Source organism: Chaetura pelagica, unplaced genomic scaffold, assembly GCF_000747805.2.
Source record: "Chaetura pelagica isolate M959 unplaced genomic scaffold, ChaPel_1.0 scaffold191, whole genome shotgun sequence".
Taxonomy (NCBI): Eukaryota; Metazoa; Chordata; class Aves; order Apodiformes; family Apodidae; genus Chaetura; species Chaetura pelagica.
The window spans coordinates 2,587,652-2,606,005 of record NW_009952440.1 but is presented as its reverse complement, the minus strand read 5'-3'; the positions used below and the strand labels follow the sequence as shown (position 1 = coordinate 2,606,005).

General features: G+C 42.1%; 1 protein-coding gene across 1 annotated transcript in view; it reads left to right on the top strand.

The window, feature by feature from the left end:
* Positions 1-5,753: 5,753 nt before the first annotated feature.
* ZFYVE16 (zinc finger, FYVE domain containing 16) overlaps positions 5,754-18,354 on the top strand; it is a 23,258-nt gene continuing 10,657 nt past the window's right edge. The window contains exons 1-5 of the mRNA XM_010008400.1: positions 5,754-5,823; positions 6,013-8,171; positions 9,789-9,885; positions 14,587-14,763; positions 15,577-15,722. Of these exons, the coding sequence (XP_010006702.1) occupies positions 5,754-5,823; positions 6,013-8,171; positions 9,789-9,885; positions 14,587-14,763; positions 15,577-15,722 (2,649 nt within the window). The remainder of the gene's footprint in view (positions 5,824-6,012; positions 8,172-9,788; positions 9,886-14,586; positions 14,764-15,576; positions 15,723-18,354) is intronic.

Here is an 18,354-nt window from a genome sequence, read left to right as displayed (position 1 = left end):
CCCGCGCCGCCGCCGGGGGGGAGAGGACGCGGGGTGCGGGGGTTGGAGGCGCGCAGGGGGCGGTCACGGGCTGTCATCGGGCCTCCCCGGGGGTCCCTGCCGTGGGCCCGGGCGCGGAGGGGGTTTCTGGGCTCTGAGCCGCCGCTGGGTCTCGTCCCCAAGGCTGAGCGGCTCCTGTGTAGGAGCTCCCCGCCTGTCTCTGCCCTGATGTTTGCACAGCAAAGCGTCCCGAGCTGGCGCTGGGCACGGAGGGTTCGTTCCAGGCCTGGGGAAGGGGCTGTGTGCTGCAGAAGTGACCGGGGCCGGCGTTAGTCAGGGAGGCTGTGCAGCCTGAGTTTTACAGCCTCGGCGGTGAATACGCTCTTTGGGAGAGGGAAAACGGTGGTGGAACAGAAATCCGTGCGGTGTTTTAGCCTGCAGTTTGCTCCTGGCTCACTGTGGCCGCTGGCTGCGTAGTGCTCTCACAGCTGTATGGTGTGTATTAGGTTGCTTAGGGGCATTAATTGCCCCTGAAGGTTTAGACATATTGGTGGTATTTTTGCTTGTTTCTGTTCCATGTATTTTGCTGTCGGGTACAGGGTGTCATGGACGGGCTCACACCATACGTCTGCAGGCATTAATGTTTAAAGACATGCTTTAGAATGAACTGGGAAACCTTCCCAGTCTCTTGACGTACAAGCTTTAGTGGCAGAGAAGTGGTTATTGCTACATTTTGGAGAAGCAAGTAGGGTACAGGAAAAGATCCAGCTGACTGTCAGTACTAAATGTACTAGTTATTAATTACAAATCAGAGCAGATGAGAATGTTGAGGGAACACTTATTTCTGTTGAGGAATGATCTTTCAGACCTGATGTAGTAATCATGTTCTCATGACTCAGTTTCTAATGCTGAGTAATAAATGCTGATACGACCCATGGTGATGGCACTGGGGGCAGCTGGTGAGAGTCATTTGTTCAGCTGAGCAAGTGGATTCTTCAGCTGTGGGTCTGGCTGCTAAAGTGTTGGAGCACTGCTGAAAATCAGTACTGGCTGACAGACAGTTTTTTCCATGTGGTATGAATGATACTGTGTTCTGTTCAGAGAAGCACTGACAAATTACTGTGGCTGAACAAAAGAATAATCTCCAGGGGCAGAAGTGATGTCAGGGTAAGAGTTGTTTTGATGTGTGTTGGTGATGATAAAAAGCAATCCGTAAGGGTTCTGTTCTGAAAAAGTTGTGTGTTGAACTAACAGGATCTTACTCTTTAAGTAAGGCAGGTTACTTTTTTTGCAGTGTGCCCCATAATCTTTTCCTTAAGTGTCAGAAAACTTCTGTAACTTTTTTGTTTTCAGCCTCTGATTTAGCTAGAAATTTGCAGTGGCAGCAGAGTGCAGGTTTTGGGTTGGATAACATATTGTCTTGTTCAGCAAGAATGATTTTGGTATTTATTTGGCAACACTTAGGTTTTCACAAAGCATTTGCTCAGTTGCAATGAATTTCCCTGTTAAGTTGATTGCTGATAAACTCCGGGGACAGTTGTGCCCTTAGTTTTTGTTGTTTTTTTTTTCTATCTGCAGAGCCTCAAGCCTGTGGATAGGTGTATGGTGTAGGGATGTTGGAGGGAGGTGAGCAGGAGAGAGCTGCTAATTAATTAAATAACCTCCGGGTGGCAGAAGAGGTAGGCTGTGATTGATGAGCACTTCTATAATCCTAAGAACTTCCATAGTTCTTAATGGTTGTGTTTCTTTCAGAGGCTTTGTTCTAGCTGTGGCAGTTGCTGGGGGGTAAGCTGGAAAAAACGAGATAAATCCTGTTAAGAGGACAAAAGCTTCATTATAGCTTCCTGCTTAAGCTAAATATAATGATTAAACACAATGATGGAGCTGAAATAATGTAACTTTGCAGTGAGCAAAAAGACTTTCTTGATAACCTAGAATTAAGATGACTGTCGTGATCAGATTTCTGCAGTGAAGGCCTGTGTGTTTCTGTATCTCTAAACCTGATCTTGTGCTGGCTTATCATTCTCCGTATAGAAGTAGGCCTGGATTCTGCAGTGCTAATTAGCTGTAATTGGTGGAGGTCTGGTAATGCCTAAGTATATTCGCACCACAGAGACTGGTTTTCAGGCATTCTTAAACAATGAAAAGCAGCTTGTCATCATAGGGCATTAAACTTGTTAGCTGGTAATAATTAACATCCATTTTTATTTCACCACTGAAAACTGCTAACCACCTCCATTTAGAGAGACTGTATTTGGAAAAAAAAATAAAAATCCATCCTGTAACTTGCCCTTTCTCTATCTAACAGGGAGTGTGTTGAGAAGTTGCTGGTGGAATATTGGTTTTGAACTCTGGAATCTATGGTTGGTATGTTAGAAATGAGTTATAAAGGTTATAAAATAAGTGGCCTATGAAGTGTTTTTTAAATGCACTTATTGCTCCAGTCATCCAGATCACAGTGTTGGCTTCCCTTAGATAACAGGTTTTGTGTAGTTGAATTATTGCCTCTGTTTCTTAAGAGTCTGTCTTTATGCAGTTTAAAGTGCAGTATTAGGAGTTTGCCAGAGACCAAGCATCATCTGACTGGACAGAAAATGCAACCAAGCTTAGCTAGCCCATTTTGCTCCATAAAGAGTTATTCTGCCTGGAATCTGAAGAAGACTCAGTTAACGAAGAGTTGACTTTTAACTGGGCAGAAAAAAAATGGATCTCTGCCAACCCATGGAAAGCTGTGATGAGTGTGCTCTGTTCAAGTGAGATTAGCTCCTACTTAAAGAAGTGAGATGTACGTAAGGACTAATGACATGATGAGAACCGATTACTTGAAATGGTGTAAAATATTCAGAATGTGACCTATCCATCAGTATCTTATCTTTGTTTTTCTGGCTTAAGTGAGCACCCCAGCACTTCTCTTGACATTAGGCCTTGCGGCTTACTCCTACAGTGTATAGTCAGATGTCTTAAGGAAATACCTGACCTAGTGGGCTTAATCCAGCACAGCAATCTCTAAATACCTAAAACTAAAGATTTTTTTAAAAAATAATTTAATAAAAGCTAGTGGTATCATTGAGATAGCTGAACAAAATTAATTTCAGAGGACATCTTTAATTTATTGGGTTGTTTTTTTCATTAACAAGTAGCGTTTTTAAAAACACGTGTTGGATTTTAAAAATACTAAAATCCTTATTGTGGTGAATTGGGAGCTTGCTTTGAAGGGCTGTAACTCTGCAAGTAGTGTTCCATGTAGATATTAAGAGTGAAGCGGCCATATTTACAGCTCCATGCTAGGACCTTGTGCTAAGTTAGTATGTGTTTCTCTTTGGAGACCTGTTTTTATGGAGAAACAAGGAGAATCCAACTTCGTTCACCCTCTGAAATATACTACTTTCTAACTTTCTAGCTCCTGGACCTGGCTTCTTGTGGGGTGAGCTGAAAGTGGGTGCCAGTACAAACAAAGGCCTGGGGAGTGTGTGGCTGGAGTGTTGTGAGGGGCCATGAACACCACCTCCTTTCAAGACAGCTGTTAGTCTGCACATTAGCTGTATCTGCAGTTGTATCTGACTAGTAAGGCTGTATAGTATACCTCTACACAGAATAAAAATCAAGATTATGTATTTCTTGATCCCCAGTTTTCTCATAGTCCCTCAATATTTCTAGTTCTTATGATTTGCCAGATAAATTTTGACCATCAGTTTTGTTGCTGTTCATAAATACACGCTTTAAGGATAGGATCTGTACTTTTAAGTATCTTAATCATAGAACGGTTTGGGTTGGAAAGGGCCTTAAAGGTCATCTACTTCCAACCCAATGAATCACCAAAAGCTGTTAACCTTGGAAGTTTTTTCAGGTAAAAACCTTACAAGTTGTAATTTCCCACTTGCCACACCTTTGTGAAGTAAGTTGATTGTTACGGACAAGAATTGTATTCAAATGAGTGTATGTATTAAGTATGTACCTGTTGCTGTTGGATGCTGATCAGATAACTGTGTGAGACCTTGAGGTATTACGCAGCATGCTGAAGACCAGTGGAGTGCCTGTTTCATGGGCATGGTTATCAATACTGTAATATATTCAAATTGTTGAATTTTTGCTTACAAATAGGCAAAAAGTACTGCATTAAGTTGTGATGCATATGCTTTGTTTCACTGTTCTTGAGCTTGGCAAGTCTCTCTTTGAATGATATATTAGTTTTTAAAAGTGTTCTTGTCACGTGCATATATTATTGTGGTAATAAATGAGTGGAGTATGTAAGACATAAAGATGTGTAGCTGCAGGGTGGCTGAAGTGGTAGCAGGGGATTGAAGTATTTTGTTGGGCTCTAAGCTTTTGAAAAGAGACAGTACTAGGTGGTCAAAGCACATTGAATGGGTTAGGGTGTGGAGACTAAATGCAGTGATAGGAGTAGAAGAAAAACTAGAGACAACTCCACAGGGTTAGTATCCAAACATTACACTAAAGGGATCTGAGTTTACTTCAGGGACATGTAAAGAATTTCTTGATAATATGTTATAGGTAATTGCACACAATGGGTGTTCAGACATGAAAAAGGTGTGGAATTAGAAAGCACTTCAGAGTGACCAAAGAGGTATAACATGGAGTGCCTAGTAATCTTTGTTAAACAAATGAAATGGGATGTTTTGCAATAGGGAATGTGAATAACAGATAGCTTTTTGATGAGTTAGTAAGTCTATAAAAAGAGAATTAAAGAAAATATATTTTCTGGGAGGGTCTTAGAAGAAGTTAAGGAGCTGACCAATGAGTTTTGTGTTTTGAGTAGAACAGAGACGATAAGCTGAATTATCATGCTGTGTTTGTTGTGGGGTTTTTTTTATTTATTTCCTGGTCTTGGAGGAAGGTTTAAGAAGCAGATTTAAAGACAGCTCATTGGTCATCGTGGGGGAGGGGTACTGACCTCAACCTGCTTAAATGCTTTGCCGCTCTGTGCTAAGATGACTGTGTTACACTTCAGTGCTTCAGCTGGTTATCTGCTTTATGGCCCTGGTATATTTTAAGTGTTAGCCTGTGTTTATTCGCACCTGAAACATTTGGTCATAGCTTAAAGTAAATTGAGGTTGATTGGCTGGGTTGCTAGGGAGCTAAGAGAAATCTGGGTTTTTCAAGTGTCTTGTCCACATACTCAGTGCTGAACTGGTTGTCAAGTTTGAACTGCTAAAGGAGGTACTTTTTTTTTTTTTTCTTGCTATCACTTCTGCCATCAGAGGGAAACTTTTTATGCTTCCTACGGCAGCATAAGGCATGAAATGTCCGGGATTATGTAGGCATCATGCATTAAACTGTTCACTTGTGTTGCAGGGGTAATGATGGCTTATTCTGGGGTTTTTTGCCTGTGAACTGCATGGTGTGAAATGTGTAAGGGGATCAGACTGGAAGATCCTAGTATCCCTTCTGGTTTTAAACTTCCTGGTGTTATAATACTGCAGGACATGGTTTCATATACATTTGTTTTTAATAAGGCAGCCTCAATTTCCTGATTTAGGGTAATTTTTTAAGTGTGTTATGCATCGTGTAGCGAGTGTATTATAGAGTATATTGAGAGTACATAGAGGCTGACAGTCTGCAGTCCTGTTTGTGTTTACACTTTGTCTGCATGGAGAGAGAAGGAATTGCTGTTATTGGATGAAAAAATGCCTCACAGAGTTTGTGCTGTAATAGTAGCACTTCACATTTGGTAAAAGCAAAATGCTGTGAATTAAATGCTGTGTTTTTCTTTTTAGGTTTAAGAAGGCTAAAGCTTCACTATAAGTGTAACTAGAATGGACAGTTACTTCAAAGCTGCAGTATGTGACTTGGACAAACTACTTGATGAATTTGAACAGAATACAGGTTAGTTCCTCCACTGCCTTGTTCTCCAGCATAATAATATTGGTCAAGTTACTATTTACTGTGGAATTGAAAGTAGCGTATGCTAAGTAGAAGCTTGTATTGATGAGTAGACGGAATTTAGAGGGAGTGTGCTGTGAAAAGAGGAGAGTTTTATAACCTTTGCTTTTGTTATGTCTTTGCTGAAAACAGATGAAAATGACTGCTACAGAACACCTCAAAATCTGTATGACTCAAAACGGCATTCGCTCTCTTCAGTTCTGGATTGCTTACATCTGTACCCAACACCAAAACTGCAAGAGGGTGCTAATGATTGTAATTCATCAGAAGAAATACCTCTAGCTAGCCACATTGAAACAAGTGAAGTGCTTCTGAGTTACTCACCACAAAATGAGCAGAGCATTGCTGGACCTGATCTTTTGTCTACTGTGGACAGTAGTTCTTTAAATGAAATTGAGGCTTCAAACCTGGGAAGGTGTAGTGTACCTGTGTGTGATCTTGTTAATGACACAGGTAGCTTAATCCATTCAGTGGCTGCTCATGAAGATACTCAAAAGTTACAGCCAGATGACTTGCCATGCAGTGAAGGTTCAATTGGCTTTGGCATATCTTGCATACCTGTTCCGACTTCTGGGTCATCAGCAAGTTGCAGTGGTGCTTCAAGTACAGAGCAGAATGATGGGGACTCAGTGCTAGAAGATTCAGGACACCTTAAAACAGAGGAGATTAGTAATTTAGGTTTTCAATCAGACAGTTATGCTACAGCAAAGGTCTCAGATCCATATGATGATCAACACAGGACTGAATCTGCAAAGTGCAGTGAAGTGTCTGATCAGCCTGAACAAATTGCTCACCCTGACACTGCATGTGTCTCTGTAGCATCACAGGATTCAAATGCGTACAGTCCCAAAGATGAGAAAGCATATGAAAAATGTCCTTGTGAACCACAAAATGAGAGTGTGTGCTCTGCAGTAAGCAAAGAGACGTATGGAAGAAATGAAATAGAAAAGGTAAATTTAAAGGATGGGACTAAGGTTGAATCTATGCCTTCAGATCTGCCAGAGAGGCCTCAGTTGCACAAAAGCCACGCAACATTATCTGAAAATTGTGTTTTACCAATCTCATGTCAAGCAGAAGCTGAAGTAGAATTGGAAAAGAAAATCACAGAAGAGGATGTAGGTAACAAAGAAGTTAGTAGCAATGAAATACTAACTGGTGTTTCAAATTCTTGTGTTTCAGCCAATGACATCCAGGCCTCTCTGTCATGTCTTCCACTGCCTGTATCTATATGTGGGTCATTAGTTGTAAAGGAAGAAAAAGTTAATCCCCTCCCTCAAAATGAAATGGCAGAGGTTATTAGTGATATTTTAACTGTTCCTGCTGGAAGGTCTAAAACTGATCTTTGCAGTAGAGAATCCTGTGAAAACACTGACTTGCATGAGCAGGAAGGATATATAGCTAAAATCAATGAAAGTATTGTGGGAAAAAGTACAGACGGAGAGAAGTTAGATACTGAGGATGTAATTTATAACAGTGATTCTCAGCAAATCAAAGCTTTTGCTTCTGCTTTTCTAGAATATGAATCTGAGCCATATGGTATTGGTGTAGACTCTTACTGTGATGAAAGTATGAGTGCAGTTATGGCTAACTTTGCTGTTGAGGAAGATGTTATTAAAAGTGATACTTTAATAAGCGATGCTGAGCTTGATGATTTCTTGTATGGACAAGGCCTTCAGTCCCATGTGTTAAAGGCTTCAGACAATGGAAGTAACGTAATGGAAGCTGATGTAGGTGAAGGGAACTTAACAGATGTGAAAAACCTGGATTTCACAAAAGTCACTGAAGAAAATACAAAAGCAGAAATGGAGGAGATGACTGATGTGAATAGTAATCCTAAAGTATCCCATTCTGCCAGTGAAGCAGAATCTGCAACAGAGGAGACTCTTCAGGACATGACGGAGAGTGATAGTGAAGCACTAGTTTCTAATGTTTATCTTGAAGGTGCAAGACCAAAGCAGATGCTTGGCCTTTGCCAAGGTCAGAAACAACTGAATAGAACTCAGGTACTTCAGAGAGAAAACCAGGAAGCCAGTCCTGTTACTCCAGAAACTTCCCTCTCAGGCAGCAGCATAAATGTTGGTAAAAGCTCCGAACATATGAACTCTGGGGAGAGCAGCTCTGAAGCTGGAGGGGGTCAAACATCTGAAAATGTAGAATCACGTAAAATGCCTGCAGCTCTCTCACGGAAACAGCCCTTGTGGATTCCTGATTCAGAGGCACCCAACTGCATGAACTGCCAAGTCAAGTTCACATTTACAAAAAGGCGACACCACTGTCGTGCATGTGGAAAGGTAAGTTATTGGAGAGGGGCCCTTTCCTTTCATGTGGGAATCTTTCTCTTCAGGCCAGGCCTGCAAAATTGAGAGACAAAAAGCAATTGAATCATAGAAGGAAACTGAGGCAGGCATATTGAGAAATGGAGCATCCTGCTACAGACATGTTGCATGTTGTGTTTTCAACCACTTGAAACTATTTTCAGTTCTGTACTGGGAGAAGCGTGAGGTTAATGGTCCCTGCTTTCTCCCATATGCAGAACTTGTGAGGCCAAACAACTTAACAGTTTCTTTAATTTTTTTTTTATCTTGTGGTACACTTCCTCTTCCTAGCTCGACCATAATCACTCTCTTTGCTCAGCAGCCTAATCTCAATCTCATTTTCCACAATACATTACTGTCCCTTAGTCCCTTAGTGCCTACTGTCCCTTAGTCCCTTATCACCTGTGCATTAGGATTAAAGCTGTTTCCTGTGTTCAGTTCCAGTGTCACCAAGTGTAAAAGGAGAATGCCAATTGGAAAGGATTGTACTGCTTAGCATTTTTAGCCCTAAGGGGGATTGTGGCTGATTAGCAGTTAATCTTCACCAGTTGCATTCTTAACATCTTTATTGAGCATGTGCATTTTCAGTTGAGGTAAATTACCTGTGACCCTCATGCAGAAGCAATCAGAGTGGTTTATTTTTTGAGCTCACATTACACTGATCAGGTGTTACTGTTTTTGCAGTGACTTTTCCTACTTAAGGGAGTTGCCTTGTAATAACTGATTTTTTTTTTTTCTCTGTCACTACTGTTTGGGTTTGTTTATTTGTGGGTTTTTTTCCCCTTAATCCACTTTGTTTTCCTGGAAATACTCTGGAGTAGCAGAAGGCGTCTAGTATTCTTTCATTTTGTTTGTTGTTTTTATTTTCTGACAGGAATTTTGAAAGTTCAGATAGTTGAGCTGTCTGTAAACTTTCAAGAAAAAGAATAAATGAGATAAAAATTCTAGCTGGGACTTCAAAAACTTGCAATTCACCCTTGAAAGATTATTAGGTAAAAGTGAGGAAAGCGGCAGGAACTCTTGCAGAAAAAGCTTTACCAGAGACATAATTCTTTGGATGGGATTGTTCAGGTGTAGTCCAAGCTACATGAGATCATTTTTTCCCAATCTCTGCTTAGAAATTGACAGAAGAATACATCCTGTTGGAGTAGAAGACCGTATTGTATTCTTTCAAAGCAGTCTTTGTGTTTTTTAAATATTTTGCTAAAAGGAGCTACTAATATGAAAACAGCAATATTTGTTCTTTCTGACAGAGTTGGGAAGCAAATGTAGTTCCTGAGCCAGCATTAGTAAATAGCTTGGGAAGCAGAGACCTCTGGTTTGGGCACTTGTCTGTGAGGTAGAAGAGGCAGTTTCTGCTGAGGACCCCAGAACTGGATGCAATAAAAGCCTCTTTAGTCTTTTCTCTTCTCAAACAGAAATATATTGTAAGACAGATATGCTAAAGCTCCTTTTCTTGATCCTTACTTCCAAAAATATGTATGCCTACTTTATATAATACAATCAGGTTTAGTAAAAAAATTTAGTAGGAATGCAACGGAGAAAATGCTGTGATTTTATCTATGGTATTTAATTAAATTTCTTTCTGTTCAGGTTTTTTGTGGTGGCTGTTGCAAGCGAAAGTGCAAACTACAGTACATGGAGAAGGAAGCAAGAGTCTGTACTGGCTGTTATGATGATATTAATAAAGGTAATTTTTTTTTAATTAATTGTAGTAATCATGGAAGTATAACAGGGACAGCTGGTATTTCTTTAAACTTTGTTCTTTTTGAGATGCTTCACTACTTTAATTGGTTTATGTTTTCCTGTTTCTGAGAAGGAGGAAGAGTATAATTTTACCTCTTAGTTGGATTTCAGTTCCTGTTTTAAACTCTGAGTAGCTAGCTGCTTATGTATTATTAAAAAAAAAAAAGTAGGGTTAAGCTCCACAGGACTGAATCTCAAGTGAGGCTGTTGTGTTATCTGTGGCAGGAGTTTAGCAATAGTGATCTTCCCTCACAGTAACCTTCTGTGTGTTTAAACCTTCATAGTTCTCACCTATTACTTGGTCATTTTATGTAGCTTTCTGTTCTGATATTCTTACAAGTCCCTTAACAATACTACAGTAATTGAATCATAAGATAACCTTTTCCTAACTGAAAGCCAAGCAGGGATGCTTATGGAAGCATCAGGAGAAAAAATATGAGGTCCTGATTATTAACATTTCATAAAATCACTAAGGCTGAAGCGACCTTACAGACCATCAAGCTCCAACCCCCCTGCCATGAGCAGGGAACCACTAGACCAGATTGCACAAAACTTCATCCACCCTGGCCTTAAAAACCTGCAAGGATGGGGCATCAACAGCCTCCCTGGGCAACCCATTCCAGTTCCTCACCACTCTGATAGTGGTGATAGTCCTATCACTATCTTGTCTGAAAAGCCCCTCACAAGCTTTCCTGTAGCCCCTTCAAGTACTGGAAGGTGCTGTAAGGTCTCCCTGGAGCCTTCTCTAGGCTGAACAGCCCCAACTCTTTCAGCCTGTCTTCATAGCAGAGCTGCTCCAGCCCTCTGATCACCTTGGTGGCCCTTCTCTCAGTCTCCAACAGGTCTGTATCTTTCTTGTGCTGAGGGCACCAGAACTGTACACAGTATTTGAGATGGGGTCTCACCAGAGCAGAGTAGAGGGGCAGAACTACCTCCCTGGCCCTGCTGGCCACACTTCTTTTGATGCAGCCCAGGAACACAACTGGTTCTCTGGGCTCCAGCACACACTGGAGTCATGTTGAGCTTCTCATCTCCTCCCACCCTCAGGTCCTTCTCCTCAGGACTGCTCCATTCTCCCCCCACCCTGTACTTATGCCTGGAGTTGTGCCAACCCAGGTGCAGGACCTTGCACTTGGCCTTGTTGAACTCCATGAGGTTGGCACTGGCCCACCTCTCCAGCCTGTCATGGTCCCTCTGGATGGATCCCTTCCCTCTAGGGTGTCAGCCACACCACACAGCTTGGTATCATCACCAAACTTGCTGAGGAGACACTCAATCCCACTGTCCATGTCTCCAGCAAAGATGTTGAACAGCACTGGTCCCAGTTCTGACCCCTGAGGGCCACCACTCATCACCTGCCTCCATTTGGACATTGAGCCATTGACCACAACTCTCTGGGTGTGCCATCCAACCAATCTCTTATCCACCAAATAGTCCATCTGGCAAATCCATGTCTTGTCAGTTTGGAGACCAGGATGTCATGTGGGAACAGTGTCAAAGACCTTGCACAAATTCAGGTAGATGACATCAGTTGTTTTGCCACCATCCACCATCTCTGTAGCCTTGTTGTAAAAGGCCACTAGATTGGTCAGGCATGACTTGGCCTTAGTGAAGCCCTGTTGGCTGTCACCAGTCACCTCTGTTTTCCATGTGCCTTCGGGAACCTCACCAGACTGCCATGACCTCTCAAATACGATGGACAGAGGCTTAGCAATTTCATCTTCCAGCTCCCTCAGGACCCATGGGTGAACCCCATTAGGTCGCATAGATTGATGCACTTTCGGGTTCTTTAGATGGTCATGAACCTTTTCTGCACCTAATGTGGGGGGTAATTCACTCACCCTGTCTCTGCTTTCACCTGCTCTGGCCTTTGTGTTGAGGTTGGAGCACTTGCCAGAGAAGATTGAAGCAAAGAGTCATTGAGGACCACAAGCCACTCAGTATCCTGTGTTGCTACATCACCCATTTCCTTCAGGAGAGGGCCTACAATCTCCTTGGATGTCCTTTTCTCCCCAACATACCTAAATAAACTTTTCTTATTGTTCTTAACATCCCTGGCAAGATTTAATTCTAGCAGGGATTTGGTTTTCCTAACCTGATCCCAAGCTGCTCGGAGAGCCTCTCTAATCCTCTGAGGATACCTGCCCTGGCTTCCACCCCCTGTAGGCTTCCTTCTTCGGTTTGAACTTTTCTAGGAGCTGCTTACTCACCCATTGCTGGCCTTCTGGAGTTTCTACCTGACTTCCTCTTAGTTGGGATGCAATGCTCTTAGGCTTGGAGAAGGTGATCCTTGCATATCAGCCAGCTTTCATGGGTCCCTTACCCTCCGGGATGTTATCCCAAGACAGTGTCTTGAGCAGATCCCTGACTAGGCTGAAGTCTGCCCTTCTGAAGTCAAGGGTAGTAAGCTTGCTGTGAGCCCTCCCTGCTGCCCTAAGGATCTTGAACTCCACCATTTTGTGGTCACTACAACCTAGGCTGCCCTTGAGCTTAACATCCCTCATCAGCCCTTGTTGGTGAGGACAAGATCCAGCACAGCACCTCTCCTTGTTGGTTCCTCAATTACTTGGAAAAGGAAGTTATAATCCTTGCACTCTAAGAACCTCCTGGATTGTTTGTGTTTAGCAGAGTTGTTCTTCCAGCAGTTGTCAGGGTGGTTGAAGTCTCCCATGAGGACCATGGCTTGTGAATGTGAAGCCGCTCCTAGCTGTCTGTATAGTGCCTCATCTGTATTATCCTCCTGCTCAGGTGACCTGTAGCAAACCCCCACCATGATGTCACCTTGGCCTTTCTTCCCCTTAATTTTAACCCATAAGCTCTCAGCTCATCCATCCCCAGGGAGAGCTCCATGCACTCCAGCTGGTCTTTGACATAGAGGGCAACACCCCCACCTATCTCCCCTGTCAGTCCTTCCTAAAGAGTTTATAACCCTCCATTCTGATTCTCCAGTCATAGGAGCCCTCCCACCAGGTCTCAGTGGTGCCAATGAGATCATATCCCTGCAGACTCACCCTCATCTCTAATTTCTTCTCATTGTTCCCCATGCTGCGTACATTTGTATAAAGGTATTTAAGCTGGGCCTCCAGGGAGGTTCCCTGACTAGCTGACCTGAGCACCACCCCTAGGCTCATCTGTAGTAAGCTTGGCTTTATCCCCCACCCCTTCCAACCTAGTTTAAAGCCCTTTCAATGAGTCCCACCAACTCCTGCCCTAGTACCCTTATTCCCTTGTGGGACAGGGTCTTTCCATCCAATGTCAGCAGGCCTGGTATCCTGTAAACCAAACCATGATCAAAAATCCGAAGTCCTGCTGGTAGCACTAGTTTTGGAGCCAGGCATTGATCTGTGAGTAGTTCTTGACCCACTCATCATTCCCCAAACCTGGAGGGACAGAGGAGAACACAGCTTGCGCACCTGAGCCTTTGACTAGTCATCCCAGTGCCCTAAAATCTTTATGACTCTCAAACCTCTTTTCTCCACCTCGTCACTACCTACATAAAAGATTAAAAGAGGATAATAGTCTGAGGGCCATATCAGACCAGGAAGTTTCCTGGTTATTTCCCTTACCCTGGCTCCAGGGAGACAGCATACTTCCTTGTGGGAAAGGTCTGGATGGCATATGAGACCTTCAGTTCCCCTCAGAATGGTACCACCTCTCACTATCACCCTCTTGCTCTTCTCAGAAGCAGTCCTAATCTGAGGAGCTGGTTGCTTTGGCAACTTCTTAGGAGCAGTCCTATTGCACCTTGCTGGCTGCTTTGGCAGCTCCCTGGATGGGGCTTCTTCAGCATCATTGCTTGACTGGTCCCCTGTCTCCAGACTGTATCTGTTCTGTAAGGGCACCTGGAAACATGGGCAGGGTTCAGTGAGAACTCTTCTGCTACCCCTAGCCAGGACTTGCTTCCATTCCCCTCTGTTCTCTCCTAGTTCCCTTCCTTCCTCCTGGTGTCCAGAGGGCTGGGGATCTTCTGCCTCTTGTGAAGCTACCATCTGCTGCGTTTTCCCTAAGGATGGCAGGGTGCATCTCCACCAATCTATGTCCTTGTCACATTCCCATATGGTCCTTAACCTCTCCACTTCCTGCTTAAGCTCAGCAGCCAGGCTGAGCAAATCCTTTACCTGGTCACAGCACACACAGGTGTTGTCTTTTCTGTCATCCTGTAAGACTGACAGACTGACACTCCATGCAGCCCCTCACCTGGACAGCTGCACACCTCTGAGGCAGATCAGCCTGGGTTCCAACGCTGCTTTTCCCTGAGGGTTTTGAATGAGTAGAGACCATCTCCCAGCTGCCCCGCCTGCTGAGCCCTCCCCAGCACCTCCCCTCGCTCTCACCCACACGCCCTGCGGCGCAGCCACTGCTCGCTCTCCTCACAGTCAAGTCTACATAAGTTGAAAACAGCAGATTTTAAATATGTCACATTAATGGAATTTTACTTGATAAATGTTATATATGTACTTGCACCAAGGTACAGGGATCGTCATACCGGTCAGTGTAGTAACTGCAGGGGTAGACAGATGTGTGAATTATGCACTACTTCTGAAAAAAAAAAAAAATAACAAAACCAAACCCACTCTTAACACTGTGTTACAAATTACATTTAATCAACTGTGAAGTCTTAAGAGCTAACCACATTTTTTTTCAGCACAGGCATTTGAAAGGATGATGAGTCCCACTGGTCCTGTGCCCAGTTCCAGTGTCTCCTCTGAGTATTCTTCTGCTGTTTCACCTTTGGAGGAAGCCCAGATACCTGTTGGTGCTAGCACTCCTTCACCTTCTGGAGTGCTACCTATCTCAGTACTTAAACAACCTGGTCTTGAAGGTATGCTGAACTACTATAATATATCTAACTCTCGCAGGATCTCTTTGAAAAGAGCTGTTTATTGCATCATAGATATATACTTTGTGTACTGATATTTTTTTGTTGGAAATGGAAACTCTGTGAGCTGGGCCACTGAAAAATTAACTTCTGTTTTCCAGTTTTGATGCTTGCCCAGAAGGTCTTAAGTCTCTATTTATGACATATGGGTGGGGTTTTTTTATTGTCCTCTCTGTTTATATTGTGGTTCGGGTTGGGTTTTTTTTGTGCATATACTACTTTAATCGTTTTATACAGCTTAGGGTATCTTGTGTTGTCTGCCAGCCTTAGAGTAAAAGCAAAAAGTAGCTGTTTAGGGAAAGTTTTTACAGAGCAGTGGGCAGTCATTCTTTGTATAAATATGACTGAGTGGCCCAGTTGTGTCTTAGTTCCACTTTTATTAAACATCAAACCTTTAATGAAAATAATTTTTTTTAACAAAGTGATAAGCTAACATTTTTAGAGTGTATTTCGTCTTTCAGTTGTGATATGTATTTTATTCTCACTTCACTACAGAAGGATGATTGAGAAGTAGCCTTCCTTATATAGGAGCTGGTAGATTATAACTATAGCATGGGAGCTTCCTCTGCAAATAGAAATTTTCTTCTTTGCCTATATTTGCCTACCTGGAGATGGGCTGGTGTCCAACGTCTGCTTGGCTCCTGTAAACAGATTCTCTATGTATTTCAGGGGAGAAAGGGCTTAATTTTTATCCTTTTCAATTATTACAATGGTACAGTAACATGAAGTCAGTGTTGTTTTCTTAACCTGTCCTAGGGCTGTGCCCCAAAGAGCAGAAGAGAGTTTGGTTTGCTGATGGTATTTTGCCAAACGGTGAAGTGGCAGATACAACGAAACTTTCATCTGGAGCAAAGACTCAGGACTGCAGTCCAGTAAACCCTGACTTGCCAGAGGTGCATATGGTATGAATTAAGAAGTGCGTGTAGGTGCATGAACTACCTCTTGAACTACTTTTGCTATTGATGGGCCCCTTTACTTACCATTAGACAAGTTTTGCCTCACAGCTTTTGCAATCTAAGCCAGTATTTGATTATTTCTTGGGGGTGGCCAAGGGATCCTTGGATTGAAATATTCTGTAGACCACACTTCAGAGGAAACCATGTTTGTTTTGGGGTGTATTGGGGTGAATTTTTCAAATTGTATGGCAGAAGATTTTCCAAAACTTAAGGTCTTTTTCTATGCAGCCTTTGATTACTACTTTTATAAAGGTAGCCTCAGCCATAGTTCTGAAACTTGCCATGAGCAACATGCTTATCATAGCAGTTTATGGGGTGTTTCCAGTGGCTTGTGATAGTTTGCCTGTTGGAGCAGACTAAGCGGAAGCTGCTTAATGCCCTAGAATAATACATTATAGGGTGCAGCAAAATCTACTTACTGCTTCTGATTGAACAGATAGGAGAACTGGATTTTTTAGAACAGATAATTTTTATGGTGTTGAACCAGTTGTGCTGGACAGGGAAAGTACAAAGAAATGCTGTAACTTTGCTGTGGAAAGCATTTCAGAGATTCTTCAGCTGGAGCCTCTCTCAGCTAAACAGTGGCTCTGAAGCACTGTCTCAAGTGATAACATACGTTCTATGATTCTAACAGCAATCAGAATTCATTAAATTAGTAAAATTGATGATCTAGTTGATTATTTTTTTTTGTATATGGAGGTTTTGAACAGTTATCAAGTGTATAGCATGTAAATCATGTTAATTCATTAAGAATGGATAATAACAAATATGACTTAATTTGAACAAGGAAAGACTCCAGTAAGTTGCAGGTGAGTCTGGCCTTCCTAGAGACTTCAGACCATTCAAGTAAAAGGCCCTGTTTTTTTCCAGGGATGATTGTGCTTCACACTTCTATTAGTCTGTAAGTAAGTTAGTGGTGTAGGGATAATGCCGATACAGTTGATGAATCTGTATTCCTATAAAAGCTCACCAAGAGCTCTCAGGGAGAAGAAAATGAGGCATAATAACATAAATGAGAAAACTTCTTTCCAATTTGTAAAGATAAAACTGAATAGCCCACTTAAGTGATAAAGGGATGAAGATTTGAGACTCAGTTAGTTGTTAGACTCTGTGCTATTCAGCATATTCACAGATGCTAAAAAGGTAGAGATTTATAGACTTAAAGATTTCAAGGGAGATTAGATTCTCAATACTAATGAACTGGATTCTAATATAACAGATGCTGTTATGTCTTTAAATGCAGCTTAAAGAGTGCATGGCTTTCACTTTTTTTTTTACTGCATCACTTATCAGAAGAAGAGAATTTTAAAATCGGTGATCAACCTGAAGAAAATATTTAAGGAGTTTGTTAAAAAGGGAAGCAAATGGCTAGTACAGATTCATAGAATGGTTTGGGTTGAAAGGGACCTTTAAAGGAGTCCCTGTCCAACCTGACTTTGAATGTTTCCAGGGATAGGGCAGGCAAGGATAGTAAAAGAGAAAAAGTTAAATGGAAAAACTGTTGAAACATTAAAGGCATCAGTGCTGTTCCCAGAGCTTGAATATACCCAACAACTTTTGCTGTATCCATTTTAGCAATCAAAAGGTATAGCCTGTCTTCAGTTTTGGGGAAACAGCAGGGTATTATCGCTTGCAAAATATGAGCAACATCTAAAATGAAAAGCAGCTAGGACAAAGTGAGTGGGAAACAATTAGCTGATTGTTGTTGTATGCAGCTTCCGAAGCTCAGATGAAATCATAGTGCAGCTCTAAACCAAGAGATGTACTTTATTAGGTAGCACATAATCCCCAACATGCTGCCACAGGGTGCTTTGAAGGTCAGAGGTATAAAGTGATACAAAACACCAGCAAGCAAATTCGTGGGGAAGAAATGTTAGGAGGCAAATTTAGTCATATTTTCGTCTGTGTGTTACTGGGGTGTTATTTTGTGGGTTGGTGTCTTTTTTATATTTTTTCTGGCACGTGTATCCTTTAAACAGATAATTTGCTGGAAGCTGATGGCATACCAGGAGAACCATTACAGGGCAAGCATGGAGTTGTTAGGTTTCCTTTTGTTGCAATGCAGAATCTTCCCTGTACAGAGAGAATGCAAGTCTAACATACTTGAAAGATGATAGCACACATCTTGATTTGGTTTTTATTTGGTATTTTTCTGCCAGCTCATATCCCAGTGTGTCTATGCTCATAGCTTGTCATACACCTTTTGCTGGGAGAGCAGCCTGGGTTTGACTCCAAACTGGAAATGAACTGGCCTGTGGAAAGCTAGTCTTGGGTAATAGTACATAGTGTAGAAATAGAAATACAACTGCAGGCCTGAACTCCTGGTCCCAGTGCTGGCAAATTAGTGATGACAATGTCCAGAAGCCATGAGTAAGCATGGGGAAGCAGTAATACTAAAAAGATCCCTGAGGGGATACTTCTTTTATTGCTGATGCTAATGCTAAATGCTAATGCTGTATGCTAAAATAACTAATCTGCAGTGCTCTGATACAAATTCTGTGTTACTGAACAAATAAATTAATTAAAATTATGTATCTTCACCTAAAATAGGTACTAATGTAACTTCTACAGATGGGGG